The 21,639-nt window shown below is 35.3% G+C and overlaps 1 protein-coding gene and 1 long non-coding RNA gene across 2 annotated transcripts; both read left to right on the top strand.

Annotated features, from left to right (window-relative positions):
* The first annotated feature begins 7,276 nt into the window (after nt 1-7,276).
* Nucleotides 7,277-9,863, top strand: LOC110010067 (uncharacterized). Its single transcript, XR_002284978.3, has 2 exons — nt 7,277-7,544; nt 8,567-9,863. It is a non-coding gene; the product is annotated as an uncharacterized LOC110010067 (long non-coding RNA).
* Nucleotides 9,864-18,424: 8,561 nt separating this feature from the next.
* LOC105639221 (putative disease resistance protein RGA3) lies at nt 18,425-20,251 on the top strand. Its single transcript, XM_089724455.1, has 2 exons — nt 18,425-18,513; nt 19,228-20,251. Exons 1-2 carry the CDS (start codon nt 18,425-18,427, stop codon nt 20,249-20,251), a joined length of 1,113 nt encoding a protein of 370 aa, XP_089580581.1.
* The last annotated feature ends 1,388 nt before the right edge of the window (nt 20,252-21,639 follow it).

The following is a 21,639-nucleotide window of genomic DNA, read 5'->3' as shown; positions in this document are numbered from 1 at the left end:
GCTCAAGGTTGTATATTCATTTATGATGTAAGCTTATTACACTTAAATTGTTTGAATAAATGCTTGATGTAAGCTTATTAATATCTTAACTAATTAATATATTAATAAAAGTCATTCATTTAATCAACAGTCATAAAGGGTATTACGGAACGAGTAATTATTTACATTTCTAAATTTAGAAATCTTGCAAACATTTTGAATATTCAAAAAAGAAATGCAAGCAAATAAAATGGACGAAGGGAGTATGTATTAATTATAATTTATACATTTTAATTATACAAACTGTAAAATATACTAATAATGAGTAACTAGTTGCACAGGTCTTTATCTAGTTAAATTAATAATTTGAAAGCAAGTAGTTTTATTTTAACTTTAAAACTTTATAGAACTTTTTGATACATTATAAAATTATGGAAAAGCCAAACAATGACATCATTGTTTTATTTAAAACTAAAATAAATAAATGAATAGTTCTTAAGCATTGCAATTTCTAACTAATTATTTCATCACCATGGCAACCTTTTTTATTTCTTACTTTTTATAGCTATTTTTGAGAAAAATATATATTTTTATTTATATTGTTTTCTTTTGAAAATTTGCTTTCATTTCCTTATTTTGTTCTTCTCACTTACTACTATGTTATTAATTATATTATCTTTCCATGTCCTTGCTTTTGCTTCTGCTGCTGCTATTCAAACTCAAGCAAATGCCCTTCTAAAAGTGGAAAGCTAGTCTTGAAACAAAAAGCTAGGCCTGTAAACGAAACAAACCGCTTATGAACTATTTGAGATTCGGCTCAGTAAAAGCTCACTTGAGCTCGTTCGATAAGATTATCGAGCTAAGTTCAAACTTGGATCATTAGCTCACGAGCTAACTTTATCGAGCCGAGCTCTCAAGTTAACTCGTGAGCCAAAATCAATTAAAACTTACATTAAAACGACGTCATTTTGATTAATATATTTCAAGCTCGAGCTTTACTCATTTATGCTTATCGAGCCGAGCCCGAATCGAGTTCGAGCTTGGCTATTTTTAAACGAGCCGAGCTTGAGCTTAGATTTTCGAGCTTGAAACGAACTCAAGCCAAACTCGAGCTTGAGTATATTCCTATTGAGTCGAGCTCCAACTCATTAAAGTTCGACTCGGCTCTTTTACAGCTTATTTAGAGTCAATTTATCTTGTCTTCTTGGTCTCTAATCAATGCTACTCCTTGTAACTGGAAACTTGACAAAACTATCAAGTTTACAAATATATTACAATAGATTGGGACGTCACCTACCATATGGCATATGGAAATGATTTTAGAGGTCGCATCCCAAATGGCCTTCAAAATTGCAACAGCTTGTTAATTTTAAGCTATAAGCCTTGGTCAAAGATTATGATAATGGAGGACCTCTTCAAAGTGATTTGTTACCGTGATTTTTGTATTATTATGTTTTATTCAGATTGTGTTTCCCTTAGTTATAAGAATTCTTATCTGTTATATTTGCTTTAAATACCTTACTGCATGTATCATTTTGATATGAAAAAATATACAATCATTTCTTTTTCTCCTTTATTGTTTGTACATGGTATCAGAGCCACAATGGCTGACACCGCAAATCAAAATCCAAGTTTAATTTCTTCCCACCCAACCATTGCCCAACATTCCTTTTCTGGTAAACTCAAACACAACAACTATCTGGCCTAGAAAACTCAATTTCAGCCACTTCCCAACTATCATAATATGAATCATCTTATTGATGGTTCTTCTCCACCCCCCTCAAACAATTAAATCCCCGACTAATACAGATCTTGATATTCCTAATCCTGAATATGTAACTTGGTTCAAACAAGACCAAATTTTACAGTCATGGCTTCATTCCTCCCTTACTGAAGATGTTTTCTCTTATATTATTGGGTTAAATTCTTCCCAAGCCGTGTGGCAAGCCTTAGCACAGGCTTTCGGCTCTATTTCTCAAAATCGTCAGCTGCAAATTCACATTGAACTCCAAGAGTTTAAGAAAAATGATCTCTCCATCACCAATTATCTTCAACGTGCCAACGCACTCAAAGATGAATTACATGCTGTTGGTAGACCCCTTTCTACAGCTGAATTTAACGCCATTGAAATATTGGCGCCGAATATCACAAAATAATTACTGCCTTAAATCTGCGACCTGAACCTGTGTCGTTTCATGAGCTTCATGGACAACTTATTGCTCATGAAATTCTTCTAAAGAGTTGCCATGAACCACCTCAAGCTAATATGGCTTCTCGCCAAATCCCAAATAATTCTTCTCCTCCCTTGCTTCCAACACCAACTGTCAATTCAAATGGGCAAAAGAAACCCAAGGGTCCTTGTCAAATATGTGGGTATCGAAATCATACTGTCGACAAATGCCGTCATCGTTACCAACGATCGAATCAAACTTCTCGACCAACTCAAAATCAGCCCAGCTACCCACCACCCATGGCAAATTATTCCCATTATTATCCAGCACCTTCACCTTATGATCCACCACCTTCACCAATGAATTGCTACCCTCCTTCAACCCCATTGGCAAATTACTCCACTACTTCATCATCCATGAATCATTGGCATCCTGACACAGCAGCTAATTTTCATGTCACACTTGATATTCAGTCTTTAAGCCCTGCCACTGAATATCATGGAAATGATCCGCTTCATGTTGGAAACGGTGTGGGTTTACCAATTTCTTACACTGGTACGGTTACAATTCCATCTGCTAATGGTCCACTTCTTTTAAAAAATACTCTTTGTGTTCCCAAAATTGTCAAGAATCTTTTATCTGTGCAAAAATTTTCTACTGACAATAATTGTTATTTTGAGTTTTGGCCTCATTGTTTTATTGTAAAAGATCAGGTCACCAGGAAGACTCTTCTGCAGGGACCAAGTGAAGATGGTATCTACACTCTAAAGTCACCTCTCAAAACTGCCATGACAGCCACCATTCCCTCATTTTCTGATTGGCATTCTGCCTTGGGTCATCCTCATCATCGAACAGTGTCGAAAAATAATAAAAGACTTTAAGTTACCTTGCTCTAGTTTTCAGTTTAATCCTTGTTCTGCTTGCAATTTAGGAAAATTGTCTAGGCTTTCGTTAGCTTTTGTTGAACACAAAAGTACGAATCCTTTTCAAATTATTCATTTTGATGTTTGGGGCCCTGCCCCTATTATGTCTAGTTTCGGTAATAAATATATTGTGTTATTTATTGATGACTTCACAAGGTTTACATGGCTTTATTTATTGAAAAATAAAAGTGAAGTCTATAATGTGTTTCTTCAATTTCAATCTCTTGTTGAACGACAATTTCAGTAAAAAATATTAGCATTCCATTCGGATTAGGGTGGTGAGTATCAACGGTTACATAAATATTTTCAGCAACATGGTATAATTCATAGGATAGTATGTCCATACACCCATGAACAAAATGGTACTGCCGAAAGAAAAATTCGCCATGTCATTGACACCACACTTACATTACTTTCTCATGCTAACCTACCCTTACGATACTGGAATTATGCAACTGAACATAGTGTCAATTCTATAAATATTCTGCCATCACCCATTCTACAAAATAAAAGTCTATTTTCATGCTTGTATAAGTCTTCTCCTAATTATCTTGTACAAAATCCTTTTGGTTGCACAATTTTTCCGTTTCTTAGGCCATATTCACGTCATAAATTTTCCTTTTGATCAATTCCTTGCATTTATTTAGGAACCAGTCCTTCGCATTGTGCTCACCGCTGTCTTGATCCTACAACCAATCGGGTCTACCTAGCTCGTCATGTAAAGTTTGATCCGTCTAGATTTATTAGGTCTCAATTATCTGTTCCTAAAAGTTCTCCACCACCTATCATGCCTTGGCTTACGTTAAGCAATCAAATACCATCTCACTTGGAACCTCAAGATAATTCAGGTATGACCTTATCTAATGCGGTCTCTTCTGCAGAGTCCCATTCTTCAACAAATACATTACCATCTCACACTCTTTCGCCTATATTAGCCAATCATGATAACCAGACTTCCCATTCCACGTAACCTGTTTCTCCACAAAATCAAATCATCCCTTATAATGCGCAAAACCAACCTGCCATTGATCTTGTTGTTGACATCTCGTCTCACTTTCCACAACAAAATCCACCTCGCACTCACCCAATGCGACTTCGCCCATCCATCCGATAAAAACGCCAAGCTTTCATCTCTACAGCTACACTTGATTATTTATCTCATGAACCTAGGACTTATAATCAAGCTCAACAGTATCTCCAATGGCGACAAGCCATGGAAAGTGAAATAAATGCTCTTCTATAAAATCATACATGGAAATTGGTTCCACGTCCTCCTCATATAAATATTATGGGCAACAAATGGCTTTTTTGTATCAAACGAAAGGCTAATGGGGATATTGAGCGCTACAAGGCACGTTTGGTTGCCAAAGGGTTCTCTCAGCAACCTGGGATTGATTACAATGAGACTTTCAGTCCGGTAGTCAAAGCCACCACAATTCGCACTGTTTTGTCTCTTGCTATTGCTTTTAAATGGCAGATACGGCAATTGGACATATCTAATGTGTTCTTGCATGGATATCTTGATGAAGATATATACATGGCTCAACCGTCATGGTTTATTAATTCGGATCATCCGGATTATGTTTGCAAATTACAAAAATCATTGTATGGATTATGGCAGGCCCCTCGAGCTTGGTTTCAACGGTTGAGTACTTTTTTATTGAAGCATGGTTTTCATGCTTCTAAACCTGACACTTCTTTATTTATTTACAAAGAAGGCAATATTCAATGTTTTATTTTAATTTATGTTGATGATATATTGCTGACTTGCTCTGATTCTACCAAGCTCAGCTATTTTCTTCAAGCTTTAAAGTCGGTATTTCCTGTCAAAGACCTTGGTCGGCTTCACTATTTCTTGGGTATTGAGGTGTTTTCAACACCAATGGGTATTATTTTATCTCAACATAAATATATCCGTGATCTACTGCATCAATTTTGCATGTCTGATAATGAGCCTACCATTACTCCTATGGCTACTAATGTCTCCTTATCTAAACATGATGGTGAACTCTTGATTGATGGGGAACAATATCGGCAGTTAATTGGTTCTCTGCAGTATATTACTCTCACACGGCCTGGTGTATCTTTTATAGTTAATAAACTTGCAGAGTTTATGCATCAACCCACGCAGGTTCATTGGACTGCTGCCAAACACTTATTGCGTTACTTACATGGGACTGCCTCTATGGGTTTGTTTTTCTCCAATACTTCTCCAATTTCCCTACAATGCTTTTCAGATAGTGACTGGGCTGGTTGCCCTGATGACCGAAAATCAACCTCTGGTTATGCTATTTATCTCGGCACCAATTTAATTTCCTAGTCTTCTAAGAAATAATCAACTGTTTCTCGCTCCTCAACAGAAAGTGAGTATCGATCTATTGCTCATGCTACCTCTGAGATTATGTGGCTATTATCATTACTGTCTGAACTCGGTTTTAATGTTTCACCTGCAACACTATGGTGTGACAACATTGGAGCTATTTACTTGTCATCTAATCCTGTCTTCCATGTTCTTACAAAACATATTGAGCTTGACTTCCATTTTGTAAGAGATCAAGTCTAGCGTAACTGGATTCAAATCAAATTTATTTCTGGCCAAGATCGAATTGTCGATATTATGACCAAGTCTTTGGGGTCGCATCTGTTTTTACGACATCGAGACAAGCTTCGACTTATGCCTTCGCCGTCTTCAGCTTGAGGGGGGCTGTTAAGCTATAAGTCTTGGTCAAAGATTATGATAATGGAGGACCTCTTCAAAGTGATTTGTTACCGTGATTTTTGTATTATTATGATTTATTCAAATTGTGTTTCCCTTAGTTATAAGAATTCTTATCTGTTGTATTTGCTTTAAATACCTTACTGCTTGTATCATTTTGATATGAAAAAATATACAATCATTTCTTTTCTCCTTTATTGTTTGTACAGTTAAGACTCTATCTTGAGAGAAACCAACTCATAGGAAATATATCTAAGATTTTGGAATATATCCCTATATATTTGTCAACTTTAACAATAATATATTTAGTTTAAACGCTCAACTCTGTTTTTAACCGGTAAAAACGCTAAACGTTATTTTTTAGTGTTCGATAACACAGCATTTGAATTAGCTTTTAGATATTAAACTAGTGTTCTATAAAAAGTTAACTCATGTGACATTTAATGTTTTAGCGTTTTATGAAAAGCTACTCAAATAACTAACAATTACAGGACTAACTAATTTTGTTGGAAACACACTAAAGCCTTTCTTGTGGCTCCATTTGAAGCAGTAAGAAACAACAAAAACTTATGCGGTAACAGCACCAACTTAAAGACTTGTGGTTCCTTCATAATAATAATAATAATAATAAATCAATCTTATTGTTCTCCAAATCTTGTCTACCAGTCAATCAAATAATATGTTTCAAAATAAATTATTTTTCAAACACAAATGGAATCTTAATTAAGCAAATTTAAGTGATAATATTCCTGGTGTTACTTTCTTTTGCAGGTATACAGCATCTAGCTTAGTGAATAAGGGATCCATTCATTTGCTAACCCTAAGAAAAAAATTTTATGGACTCAACATTGTTTGCAAGGACATGATGAAGGTAATGGACGAGCATTCAATTCAATTGAATCGCCCCAATTTATTTAAATATAGAATTCGAATTAATCAAATTGAGTAAATAAATAAAAATAAAATAAATTTAATTTTCTTCATAAAAATAGAACCAAAGCGAAACAATCAAGTCAATTTTTATTTTTTAAAAGAAAATAATTTAGTTAGAAAAATCAAATCAAATTGATTGAGAAGTTCGATTTTCTAATTTGAATTGATTAACCTCTAATTTTATGGTTATTTGGTCTATTCAATTTATAGAATACCGAGTCAAAATTAAAAATTAAAACTTACATTTGTAATTAATCAAATCGAATTAATTTTATTGATAAGTCAAACTCAATCAAACTAAATAGCATCGGTTCAGTTTGAATATTCAGTTAAAATCGAAACTTACTTATCCATAGGTCAAAGTGATAATTCGAACCATATCGATCAGCTTGACAGGCAAAACATGGTTAAATTTAGAGATAACTTCTGCAAATTAAAGGGTTTGATTCGTCAAAAAAAAAAAAAAAAAAAAAAAAAAAAAACACTTCTAAACCGGTAGGGTAGGGTAGTCATGAACTCCAAACTCAGGTCTGAACGACACGTGAGAAAAAAGGTGACATAATTCGAGGGAGAATTATTATGAACTGAGATAATGAACGACGAACCGTTCGTGAAACGCCTAATAGTTTTAGGAACAAAACATCGATAACACCCAGTAATGATTAGGAAATTACAAGCCAGAAACAGCCATAATACCCTATTTTTAAATCCTCTTCGTTCCAAAACCTCCTCCGTCTCTTCCTCTCTATCAAAACCCCGCTGTTTGAGTTAGCTATGCCAAGCTTTCCAGCGATGATCATCACTGCCCACCCGTAATTTCCGGTAATTTACTCTTATCTTTCCCAGTAATCTTCCTCTTAATGTGTTGGGTTATAGATGCTAATTGTATGGTTTATCAGTTGAGTTTCATTCTCTACCTTTTGTTGGAAGACTGTATTTTTTTTATATATTCCTACTGCCCTCTTTTATGTTAAGCTTTATTATGTGATTGCCTTTTGTGTTCTTTTATGTTATACAGTATAATGGATGCATAAAGAGGGAAATTTTATTTTCAAGAAAAAAAAAAAGAAGAGTTTTGAGTCATCTCGTATGGATTGATGATTTTGATTTTCATGTATGTATGTATGCATGCATGTGGTACTGATGAGGCCAACTGCATAAAGTGACTGAAGAGAATGCAAATTAAACCAACTATCTATTGATATCACCGATTAATTTAGAAAATTCATCACCTACTTCTTTGTCATAAGCTAGAATTTTCTAGATAACTAGTTTGCTAGGATTTAATAATTGGTGCCTAGAATCTTCCAAAATAAAAATCTATATCATTTGTGGTAAAATTAATTAGAAAGAAAAAATTTAGATATTATTAGAGAAAGATCTAGATACTAAAATAAAAAATAATTATTAGTCTAAGATTTTTTAGATCTCCACCACCTTTTCACTAGTATAAATAGACTAGTTCATTTGTGTTATATGTGCCCAACAAGCAAGTAAGTAATTCTTTTCTTAAGTTTTGTGAAAGTTTGCTTCTTATTAATATAATTTTATTTGATGTTTTGTGATAGTATTATTTTGTTTGCCTTTCCCGTTATTATTATTTGGTGTTATAAATTATTAATCAATCTTGGAGTTTATCAGTGCACTGATATCCAACACACTCTATTTTGATTGTTATGTTGTGGTTTTAAATTTTTAACTAGAAGACAGATTCTGAGAATTTATATGTTTTAAATATTTCAATTTTCAAGAAAAAAAATTCTTGTGCACAGAGAAATTCTTCCACTTTCAAAATTATTAAAAAATTTCTTTCTTTCATTTAGCCTAAAGTTGTTCTTGTGCAGGTTAAAATTGTTGTCCTGAACTTGGAATTTGTATCTTGTTCTCTAAGCGGGTTCTGCTCAATTTTCTTGAGCGTAATACATATTTATAATGGAGTTAAAATCTAAAGGTATTGCCTGGGTTGGGAACATTTATCAGAGGTTTGAAACAATGTGCCAGGAAGTGGATAGCATTGTGAGCCAGATATCATTCTTCTCTTTTCTTTTTTTTTTTATTTTTTTATTTTATCATTCTTTTATCTCCTGGATATAAGCGTTTTCCACTTGTTTTAGCTGTTCTTCTTGAGAAGTATCTGCTCACGTTTACATGAATGAGTGAATACACTCACTCATACACATAAATATACATCAACATCCTTGCATCACAATTGTAGATTATGTTCTTGGTAAGTGCATTCCTGCATATATCAGATCCTCAAACTTGATTTTGCAATTCCCCTGTGCGAGAGCTGCTTCTTTTACAGAATACTGTTAGATATGTTGAAAACCAGGGGCACACTGTGGGCGCGAGCATGAAAAAGTTTTGCGATGTTGTTCAAGATATTATTCCTCCTATAGTTGATCCCGTAATATGTGAGGCTCAAGCAGTGGCTATAATAGGAAATGCTGTTGTTGGTACCTATATTAAATCTATGATTGGTATTGAGGCAGATCATGGACGTTGGATCCCATAAAGCAGTCATTTGCAGAGCCCAGTGATTTTGATGTGAGGAATCAGCCCAGTAATACGTTGAGTGGACACCACTTTGTAAATCAATCAACTACTGCAACTCCCATGGGTTCCCTTGAGGGGACAGCATTTGACTCTGATCCAGGAAACATCAACGATGTTTGACATATGATTTGGGCACACCAGGTCCAGGAAAAATTGATGATATTTCAACAAATAAAATCTCTGATTTGAGCACAGAAGAAAATACAGTATTGGAGAAGTCCAATATACCCGAGGGTTTGGAGTTAATTGCTCCTGAAGAGAAAGAACCACTCCATGCATCAAAACCTGGTGAATTCATTGATTCCACTCACGAAAGTGCTCGTGTTTCTCCTGAGGAGAAAAAGTCATTACATGTATCGCTATCCAATGAATTCGTTCATTCTAATGGTGAAAATGCTTATGTTTCTATGGGTGAGGTGTCACCTGCAACTTCAGTTCATGAAGAGGAGCATAGGTCTGCCCAAAAGATGGAAACTGCTTGTTACAGCCTTGCAGATGATTCTTATTCTGTGTCTGATTCTTTAAGTGTTCTTATATATGTTATAAACCCTACATAATGATTTAAGATTTTTTTTTTTTTGTTCTTATATATGTTATAATTTTTTATTTTAAGTATATAATATTTATCTAATTATATTTTTGACTACAATTTAAAATTTTTGCTAATAAATTTATTTAAAAATTTTATAAACTTTTACAAGTGTGCAAGAAGTGATTGAAGAATTCTTAAAATGTCATCGAAATATCCGAAATTAATCAAATAAAAAAAATAATCGAATCTAACACGGTACCAGAACCTTTTTTTTTACTTAAATCTTCGTGCATCGTAGACTACACATGTAGATCGGTGGATTTCTCATAATTGATATTGATCCATCCACCGCCACTGAATTGATTATCTTCTTGCATAAGCTTACTATATATTACCCAGTTTAAAGGTCATGAATACCTCACTTTGCTATCTATGATCATTAGCCACTGTTGGAATTTGATTCTCAAAGCAAAAAAAGGAATAAAATATCATATGCTCTTCTCTTCTTCGTCTACGTTTTTCCCTTTTGCTATATTCTCCATTCAGCAAATGCAAAAAGAATAAATTGTGACTTTTCATTAATTATTCATTTTTTTTGTTATAAATAATGCCATTACATATCCAACCTTCACACTCTCAAAATTGTGCCTTCTAACTTTCCAATTGCTTTCCACTCTACTGTTAGAAGCAATGGCAGAAGCATTCCTGTCCAACCTTGTAACAAAGGTAGCTTCAAAGCTGGTTTTGCCAGCCATTAAAGAGGCTAAGCTGTGGTGGCGTACTAAAGAAGAGTTCAACAAACTCGAGGAGACAGTTTTAACAGTCCAAGGTGTGCTTATTGATGCAGAGGAGCAGTACTCTCAGAGTCATCAAGTTAGAGTTTGGGTTGATTCACTCAAACAAGCATTTTACGATGCGGATGATTTATTGGATGACTTCTCCACAGAGGAGGTACGCAAATTTCCTTATAGTGTTAAAATGGCTTATAAGATTAAGAAAATTAGAAGGAAATTAAATGCGATTGCTGAAAATAGGAAGTTTCACTTAGATTCTAATCGTCATGAAAATATAGATTTTATGAACATTCATGATGGAACAGACCAGATTCACTCCTCTTTACCTGAAATAGTCATTGGCAGAGGAGATGACAAAGATGAAATGATACAGTTTCTTTTGTCTTCCAATTTTGATGGAAATACGTCAGAAGGGGAGACAAAACTAGATCCACTGGTCTCGGAAAATGTGCTGATTGTTTCTATAGTGGGCATTAGAGGTCTATGGAAGACAACACTAGCTCAACTCGTCTTTAACGATGAGAAAGTGTATTTTGAACTAAAATTATGGGTATGCATTTCTGATAATTTTGATGTCAAAGCAATAGTTTAAAAGATTATAGAATCTATTCTTGGTGAAAAACCTGTAAAAATTTGTGAAATGGATACCTTGAAAAATCTTCACCATGAAAAATTAAACGGCAAAAAATATTTGCTAGTGTTGGATGACGTATGGAATGAGAACTATGAAAAATGGTTTCGCTTGAGGGATTTGTTAATTGGAGGTGCAAGTGGAAGTAGAACAATAGTGACCACACGTCTTCGAACTGTTGCATACAGAATTAGATCAAATTTAACTTATGAATTACGAAGTCTAAGTGAGGAGGAATCTTGGTCTTTGTTCAAACAAATGGCCTTCAAACAAGGGAAAGTGGAAACCCAAGAACATGAGTTAGTTGGAAGGGAGATTGTAGCCAAATGTGCTGGGGTTCCTTTAGCTATAAGAGCAATAGGACGGCTATTGTATATGTTAGCCTCCTTTGTTGAATGTTGAAAATAAAAGAAAAAAAAAATAATATAAAATTAACTTTTGCTCAATCCCACATCGGGGAGATTGAGATTTGAGGGTAGGTGGTTTGGTTATAAAATGAAGCTAATGTTTAGCTTTCCAAACACACCAAAAACACTTGAACGTGTTTTATATTAGGGAGTCTTTTGGAATCCCTTGGAGTATAAAATATTTGGGGTGTTTTGAGGGTGTCGGGTATAAAAATATTTTGTAATTGTGGTTGTAATAATTTGCCGCATAGCGAATATTTTTCTTGATTGTCGTTTGACAACGGCCGTGGTTTTTCTCTACTTGGGGAGTTTTCCACGTTAAATTATCGTGTTCTCTTTAATTTCTCAGTTATTATTTTATTTTCTCATTTATTCCTGCTTGAAGCCGGTCCGAGGGGCGGAAAAATAGCGATTTTCCCAACAAGTGGTATCAGAGCCTAGTTGTTAGGCGGAGCTTTTAGTGTTAAAATAATTTCTTGTAATTATAAGTATGCTCTGTGGTTGCGGCTTAGTCTGATCTTCCACATCAGAAATACTGTTGTTAGAAATTATTTTATTTTAAAAGCAGGTGGAGTTTTGGAAGTCTTGAAGCGGGTGGAGCTTTGCTTTGGTGTGCTTGAGTATCGGTGGTGAATGTCCTGACGATAATTATTGAAGTTATTCTATTCTGATAATATACCGTGCACGTAACTTCTGTCTAGAAGGCCGGATTTTAAGTGGGACCACTTGTGACCCCTCCGTCCAACTGAGATTTTACGTGGAATGGTAATATTGTCTAGGAGATCATTGTGATCTTTCCTGGGTATTGCCGAATCGGTTTACTTCACTAATTATTGGGTTCACTGTTATAAGCACAAGTAAGCATGTCGGCTATGAGATGTGAGATTGAGAAATTTGACGGGAGAATGAATTTTGCACTGTGGCAAGTGCAAGTCAAAGACGTGTTGATTCAGTCTGGACTGTATAAGGTTTTGAAGGGTAAACCAGTCAGCGGAAAGAATTCAGGAAAAGACAGTAGTAGTGGAGACTCAGAAAAATCCAAGATTAGCGATGAAGAATGGGAGGAGCTGGATATCAAAGCGGCAAGTCAAATTCGCATGTGTCTAGCAAAAAATGTTCTTGCTAATGTGCTTGGATTGTCCACGACAAAGGAGTTGTGGGAGAAACTGGAAGAATTGTACCAGGGCAAAAATATATCCAACAGGTTATATTTGAAGGAGCAATTTCATACGTTGAAAATGGCGGAAGGTACAAAGCTGTCAGATCATCTGAGTGTTCTTAATGGCATCGTCTCTGAATTAGAAACTCTTGGAGTGCAAACCGAAGATGAAGATAAAGCTCTCCGACTCATCCTGTCACTTCCTTCGACATATGAGCACATGAAACCTGTTTTGAAATATGGTAGTAAGGAAGTGGTGTATGCGGATGTGGTTAGTAAGCTCCTTACTGAGGAGAGAAGACTGAATGAAATGAAAAATAAATCATATGAGGATTCAGCTTTATTTGTCAGTACCAAGAAAAAGAATAAAAGCTCCGGAAAGAGGAAGGTTGTCTGCTGGGTTTGTGGTCAAACTGGACACGTGAGGAAGGATTGCCCGAATGGTGGAGATGATTCGGCTAGAAGCTCTAACGTCGTTGCTGCCAATGTGATCTCCTGTGGTGAAGGAGATGATGTGATCTCTCTGTAATTGAGAGATGTATGTCCTCATGGCATGATTGCTACCCGTTGAGATGCCATGAAAGAGGACGGATTATTGGTAGCTGGTCCACGGAAATGCGCACGGCATTGGTTGACAGTTGATGCAAAGTGTGTGGTGGAAAAAATATGTCGATGGCTAATGAACTCTCGGAAAAGTCAACAGGAGGGTTGCACCATAAACTATTAGCGGGATTCGACATGGCCGATGGAAAATTCTTGGAGTCGGTAAAGTGGTTCCAAGTGGCGATACTCTTTTATGGTGGAGTATGATAATTCTTGACGATAAGAATTATGATTGTCGGTAGCAGACAATGTTGTGTTTTTTTTTTATTTTATTTTCAAGGTGGAGATTGTTAGCCTCCTTTGTTGAACGTTGAAAATAAAAGAAAAAAAAATAATATAAAATTAACTTTTACTCAATTCCACATCGGGGAGATTGAGATTTGAGTGTAGGTGGTTTGGTTATAAAAGGAAGCTAATGTTTAGCTTTCCAAACACACCAAAAACACTTGAACGTGTTTTATATCAGGGAGTCTTTTGGAATCCCTTGGAGTATAAAATATTTGGGGTGTTTTGAGGGTGTCGGGTAGAAAAATATTTTGTAATTGTGGTTGTAACAATTTGCCGCATAGTGAATATTTTTCTTGATTGTCGTTTGACAACGGTCGTGGTTTTTCACGTTAAATTATCGTGTTCTCTTTAATTTCTTAGTTATTATTTTATTTTCTCATTTATTCCTGCTTGAAGCCGGTCCGAAGGGCGGAAAAATAGCGATTTTCCCAACAAGTGGTATCAGAGCCTAGTTGTTAGGCGGAGCTTTTAGTGTTAAAATAATTTCTTGTAATTATAAGTATGCTCTGTGGTTGCGGCTTAGTTGTAACATCCTAGTGAGTTGAGTTGAGTCATTTCATAGAAGTAAGTTGAGTTGGGTTGAATCAAATCTTGTTGGGGTAGAATGAGAGTATAAGTGGACTTATGTGAATGTAAAGTTTGGACTTGTTTGCATCAAAACATACAGCTTGGGTATGAAGTTGTAGCCTTTGTATACTTGAGGTACCAATTAGCTATGTTACACAGCCAACTCACGTCTTCTAGAGACTACCTGTTCTTATCAGTTCAAGTTTCTATTTTCATGTTTATCATTCTCCTCTTACTTGTCCCGCTCTTTTCCTTTCACTCTTCAAACATAGTTAAGCATTAAGTCAACTGCAAGTAAGTAAAATTCCTTGAAGTGTGATGTTATTTCCTATTTCATTGAGTTATATTGGAGATGAGTTATGAGAATTCTTGTGTATAGGAGAAGAAAGTTCAAAAGTTGCAGAAAAGAGAAGCTAAAACAGAGTCCCAGCTTTTTGAAACCAAGGTTTGATATCTCTTGTTATTTCCCATGTTCTTTGCATGAAAAATTGTAGGGAGTGTTGTTCATGAGATCATGTGTTGATTATTGTTGAATGAAAGAAGTGGGAAGGAAGTGAAAACAGGGGATGAATATATGAAGTGGAAACAGAGTTTGCGGGAAATTTTACCAGCAACTTCATCTTGATTTTGACCTTATTCAATGATGGAATTAGGAAGTGTCATAGAAGAGTTATTTGTTTCTCTATGTGTTAGCTTTACGTGGGTTTTTGAATCATTCAATTTGAAGTTGGATATTGAGAGTTATGGCCAAAAGAATACAGACTGCACAGAATCACGTCGCGCGCTCGCGCATGCTGGAAAGCACGTCGCGCTCGCGACTTCCCATTGCGCGGTCGCGACTTGAGTCAGGTAGCTCTCTGACTCTCAATTGCACAACTCGCGCTCGCGAGGATCACATGCGTGGTCGCGACTTTGGCCAGAAACTCTCTGACTCTCAGTGTGCGCATCTCGCGCTCGCGAATCACACAAGCGCGCTCGCGACTTCATCTCGCGCTCGCGACTTGTGCTGCGCGGTCGCGACTTCAGCCAGAAACACACTGACTCTCAGGATGCACAAGTCGCGCTCGCGACTTTCACATACGCGGTCGCGACTTGTGCTGTGACACTCTTTTGCCTTTCAATTGCTATGTAATCACATTCCTTTGCTCAACATGCATGCATCCAATCATTTTACAACAAAAATACAACATAAGAACATGGATTAAAACAACATACAAGCATTCATATGATGTGAAATCAAATCAAAATGATGAACGATGACGTTATGAAACCATTTATGTGCTATTGTGTTACATTGTTGACATGCTAATCTTAAGCTCCATTGAGGTTAGGTAGAAACCATGTAGATAAGGCTATGTCGCGACATAGGATAGCAGATCTGCGCCTCATACAGTTTGGAACTCCGGCTACAGGCCGTTGAGTGGATATGATTAAACCGTGCGGTGCAAATCCGGTTAGGGGCACCAAAGCGGACAGTATCTCACTAGATCATACAGTGGCATAGGCGAATCCGGTTCGGGGCCTATAGCCTACAGTATTCATACAGTTTATCTTATCACTTCGGTTTCACTATAACCTTATGGAGCCATACAGATATCTTGACATAACATTGCATGAATCATACAGTATACTATACAGCAAGAAAGATCATCAAGTGAAACATGACAGTATCATGATATGTGTGCTTACATTCCATATGCGAGTAAATGTATATTTATTTCCACATATGTATGTGCTTATACGTTTCTTCATTCATTGTGATATTCACTGAGTTTAATCAAAGTTGCAGAGTTCATACAGCATAAAGAACATCAGGTAAGATTATGAAAGTATAATGTTATATATGCTCACAAGTTTAGTTATGTAATTCTTAAGAAGCCATACAGTCATGAGTTGTTATTAATCATAACTTATATGATGTGACTAAAAGGGCATAAGTCATACAGCAGAATGAATAGCAAGTAAGACAATGAACATATACTGTTATGTATTCTTACGTATTTATTGATTTCATGCAGACAACACAATGAACAGCAGGTAAGACCATGATGGTACCATAATGTGTAATATAAGGTTCATGTAAAGGAGTTATGAGAGAAGTAGATTAATTATGTTTATGAGTTAGAAGTTTATTCGTTGCTACAAAGAGACATTCATGTTAAAATTTACTGATTTTATGAGTATCAATGCTTTATGATATTGGTATTTGAAGTTAGTTACCATCGCACTTTGTTTAGTATGTAAAGTATAAGAACCACTGAGTTTTATACTCAGCGCGTCGATTTTTATCACGCGCAGGTTGAAGATCGTGGTTGTTACTTGAAGACTTGAGGAGTACTATCAAAGCAGAAGTGCTTAATTTGGCCATAGTAGATTGAGAGATGTAGAATTAAGATTTATGGCATGTATTAAGAGTTATGGCATGTATAATTCTTTTATTGTTAGAGCTTATGTGATTGTAAAATAAGTGAAACATGTAATTATTTTGGTGTAAGTAGTTGATGATAAGAATAATATTTATGAAATGATTGAAGATGAAATAGTTTACTATAGTTGATATGATTAGGTCATGATAACTTGATATAGATTCTGAATGAAATTAATTGCTAGATATTAAATGCTTTTGAGGATTTATATAATTATATAAAGATATTTATATAAAGGGTTATTGTGTTATGATGATTCTTGGAGATGTTGGAAGTTTAGAGTGTAATTGGGAGTGTTTATATTCATATTTTGCATACAGTATGCTATCAGCATGACAAGATATAAGTGCAACCAGATTGTAGCGTCTCGGCTCGGTTCATTCGGGTTAACGGGTGGACCGGGAAGGGGTGTTACATTAGTCTGATCTTCCACATCAGAAATACTGTTATTAGAAATTATTTTATTTTAAAAGCAGGTGGAGTTTTGGAAGTCTTGAAGCGGGTGGAGCTTTGCTTTGGTGTGCTTGAGTATCGGTGGTGAATGTCCTGACGATAATTATTGAAGTTATTCTATTCTGATAATATACCGTGCACGTAACTTCTGTCTAGAAGGCCGGATTTTAAGTGGGACCACTTGTGACCCCTCCGTCCAACTGAGATTTTACGTGGAATGGTAATATTGTCTAGGAGATCATTGTGATCTTTCCTGGGTATTGCCGAATCGGTTTACTTCAATAATTATTGGGTTCACTGTTATAAGCACAAGTAAGCATGTCGGCTATGAGATGTGAGATTGAGAAATTTGACGGGAGAATGAATTTTGCACTGTGGCAAGTGCAAGTCAAAGACATGTTGATTCAGTCTGGACTGTATAAGGTTTTGAAGGGTAAACCAGTCAGCGGAAAGAATTCAGGAAAAGACAGTAGTAGTGGAGACTCAGAAAAATCCAAGATTAGCGATGAAGAATGGGAGGAGCTGGATATCAAAGCGGCAAGTCAAATTCGCATGTGTCTAGCAAAAAATGTTCTTGCTAATGTGCTTGGATTGTCCACGACAAAGGAGTTGTGGGAGAAACTGGAAGAATTGTACCAGGGCAAAAATATATCCAACAGGTTATATTTGAAGGAGCAATTTCATACGTTGAAAATGGCGGAAGGTACAAAGCTGTCAGATCATCTGAGTGTTCTTAATGGCATCGTCTCTGAATTAGAAACTCTTGGAGTGCAAACCGAAGATGAAGATAAAGCTCTCCGACTCATCCTGTCACTTCCTTCGACATATGAGCACATGAAACCTGTTTTGAAATATGGTAGTAAGGAAGTGGTGTATGCGGATGTGGTTAGTAAGCTCCTTACTGAGGAGAGAAGACTGAATGAAATGAAAAATAAATCATATGAGGATTCAGCTTTATTTGTCGGTACCAAGAAAAAGAATAAAAGCTCCGGAAAGAGGAAGGTTGTCTGCTGGGTTTGTGGTCAAACTGGACACGTGAGGAAGGATTGCCCAAATGGTGGAGATGATTCGGCTAGAAGCTCTAACGTCGTTGCTGCCAATGTGATCTCCTGTGGTGAAGGAGATGATGTGATCTCTCTGTAATTGAGAGATGTATGTCCTCATGGCATGATTGCTACCCGTTGAGATGCCATGAAAGAGGACGGATTATTGGTAGCTGGTCCACGGAAATGCGCACGGCATTGGTTGACAGTTGATGCAAAGTGTGTGGTGGAAAAAATATGTCGATGGCTAATGAACTCTCGGAAAAGTCAACAGGAGGGTTGCACCATAAACTATTAGCGGGATTCGACATGGCCGATGGAAAATTCTTGGAGTCGGTAAAATGGTTCCAAGTGGCGATACTCTTTTATGGTGGAGTATGATAATTCTTGACGATAAGAATTATGATTGTCGGTAGCAGACAATGTTGTGTTTTTTTTTTATTTTATTTTCAAGGTGGAGATTGTTAGCCTCCTTTGTTGAACGTTGAAAATAAAAGAAAAAAAAATAATATAAAATTAACTTTTACTCAATTCCACATCGGGAAGATTGAGATTTGAGTGTAGGTGGTTTGGTTATAAAAGGAAGCTAATGTTTAGCTTTCCAAACACACCAAAAACACTTGAACGTGTTTTATATCAGGGAGTCTTTTGGAATCCCTTGGAGTATAAAATATTTGGGGTGTTTTGAGGGTGTCGGGTAGAAAAATATTTTGTAATTGTGGTTGTAACAATTTGCCGCATAGTGAATATTTTTCTTGATTGTCGTTTGACAACGGTCGTGGTTTTTCACGTTAAATTATCGTGTTCTCTTTAATTTCTCAGTTATTATTTTATTTTCTCATTTATTCCTGCTTGAAGCCGGTCCGAAGGGCGGAAAAATAGCGATTTTCCCAACAGTATATTAAAAATACAATATCTGATTGGCGATCCTTCAAAGATAAAGAACTAGCAAATATAGATGAAGAAGATGCTAGTATTTTACCAACTCTTACGTTGAGTTATAAAAACCTGCCCTCGCATTTAAAATGTTGCTTTGTTTATTGTAGTTTATATCCAAAAGACATTGGGATTGATGCGAGGCTCTTGGTGCATCGCTTGGTGGCACAAGGGTATATTAAAGCATCAGATCCAAAGCAAAGTCTTGAAGATATAGGTTTACAATACTTTGAAAATCTTTTATTGAGGTCTTTCTTTCAAGATGTAGAAGAAGATTCTTTGGGTAATATAATAAAATGTAAAATGCAAGATTTGATGACTGATCTGGCTATGGTGGTAGCTGGAGAGGAGATTACTCAATTAAAATCATATGCAGATTGTCATAATGTGAAAGAAAGAACCCGGCATTTATCCATTGATTCTGAAGTTCTCTTATGGGAACGACTGAAAAGTGTCTTACCTCATGCAAGCAAGGTGCGAACCTTGCTATTATTCAATAGGTCAATGATAAATGAGATCAAAGAAGAACAGTTGGACGTAATGTTTTCTAGTTTAAGACGAATAAGAGTGTTGTATTTGTGCAATTTGGCAATTGAGAGAGTGCCTCCTTCCATTAACAAACTGAAACACATAAGGTATCTTGATCTTTCTCAAAATAATGGCATTGAGGTCCTTCCTGATAGCATAACAAAACTACAAAAACTATTAACTCTAAATCTAACGAAGTGTAAAAGGCTTAAGCAGTTGCCAAACCATATGAAAAAGTTGGTAAACCTCAGGAAACTCTCCATTACAGAATGTGTGAGTTTGACTAGTATGACATGTGGGCTTGGTCAACCGACTTCACTTCAGAATTTGCCAATGTTTGTACTGGCAAAGGATAATGGCATCTCAAAGCATAGCGGTGGGCTTGATGAACTCCGTACTCTAAACTTGAGAGAAGATCTACAAATCTGTAATTTGCAATATGTGAAAAATACAACATCTGAATTTGAGTCAGCCAAATTGGGAGAGAAGGAATATCTTCAAACCTTGCATTTAGCATGGAAATTGGGTGCTCCGTATGATAATACGATAACAATCCAAATGATGATGGTATTTTATACTTGTGCACAATTAGTTGTGCAAAATTAATGCAGACTCAGATCAAGTGAGGTTATTTTATACTTTCTTCAATTGCATCATTTTCAAAGTTTTTATTTCAAGTAAAATTTCTTTTATTAAAAGAACACTCTAAATTGAAATTTTCTCCAAATAAAGAGAACAATGGGAATATAATTTTAGAGGGATAATTAGGTGGCAAATATAATTATTAGTTTTGAAGGGAAATAAAATCATTAAATGTTTATTATTGATCATTATGATTTTTGGATGGAAAAAGGAAATTGTCTCTTAATTAATAATCGCTTATAAATTTGATCTTATATTTTGACCGATTCTTCTTTTAATTCTCTAAATTTTGCAGAGGTTCAATCATGACACTGCTTTTTCACGTTTTAGTAATAAATATATCATTTATCAAAATGAAATAACTTTGCGATGGTGCAATCATGACCATGCACTTTCGCATTTTATTTTATCGAAGGGCATATATAGTTATTAATGAAATATAAAAGTGTGTTATTATTGAAATATGACAGTGCAGTATAATTACCGAAAGTACATGATCAAAATTATGCATTAGACTCTTAATTAATTACTCATATTGTTGACCTGCATACATAACTTTACCCTTAAACTTCGCAATTTTCATCTTACGACATCCTAAACTTTGTGAATACTCTATCATGAACTTGAATTTGTAAATTTTGATAACATTCCATACTAATAACACTAATATTTATGGTTTTTTAGTTCTTTATGCAAAATATTGATTTGATGTGTAATTAGCATAACTTTTAGAACAATAAATATTTTTCAACTATTTAATATGTATTTAATTGATCTAATTATACAAATTGAAGTACTCAATAAAATGATTTTATAAATTTAACTATTTAATAGGTGTAATTTTATATATTGAATTGTTTAATGAATCAAAAAAAATTAAGGGTGTCACAAGATTAAAATAACAAAGTTCAAACAAGAGTGATTAGGCCACTGATGGTGTATGTAGTGCATGCATTACACAAAACAACGGATCAATGTATAAATTTGATCCTAAATTTTTAGCTGATCCTGTTCGTGGCTTCTGAACTTTGCGAGATTCAATCAATAACCTTGTACTTTTACATTTCATTAGTAACTACGTTCCTTGCTAAAATGAAATATAAAAGTGCAGAATTAACTAATTGAATTTTCATTTTAGAGAGAGACATTTATTACTGAAATATAAAAGTATAAAACCATAATCGAATTCCAAAAAATTCAAGGGTTGTAAGGAGAATCAGCTAAACTTCTGAGTAAAAAATTTATATATGTATTAGGCCCATAATAACATATACCACATTAACTAGTTAGTCACTAAGAAATTCACGCACTCAGCAAGACATTTAGTCACGCATAAAGCAAGAAAACCCTAG

Source organism: Jatropha curcas, chromosome 7 (genome assembly GCF_041381405.1).
Source record: "Jatropha curcas cultivar XTBG-Jc1 chromosome 7, XTBG_Jcur_1.0, whole genome shotgun sequence".
Classification (NCBI taxonomy): Eukaryota; Viridiplantae; Streptophyta; class Magnoliopsida; order Malpighiales; family Euphorbiaceae; genus Jatropha; species Jatropha curcas.
This window is presented reverse-complemented; position numbering and strand designations above follow the sequence as displayed.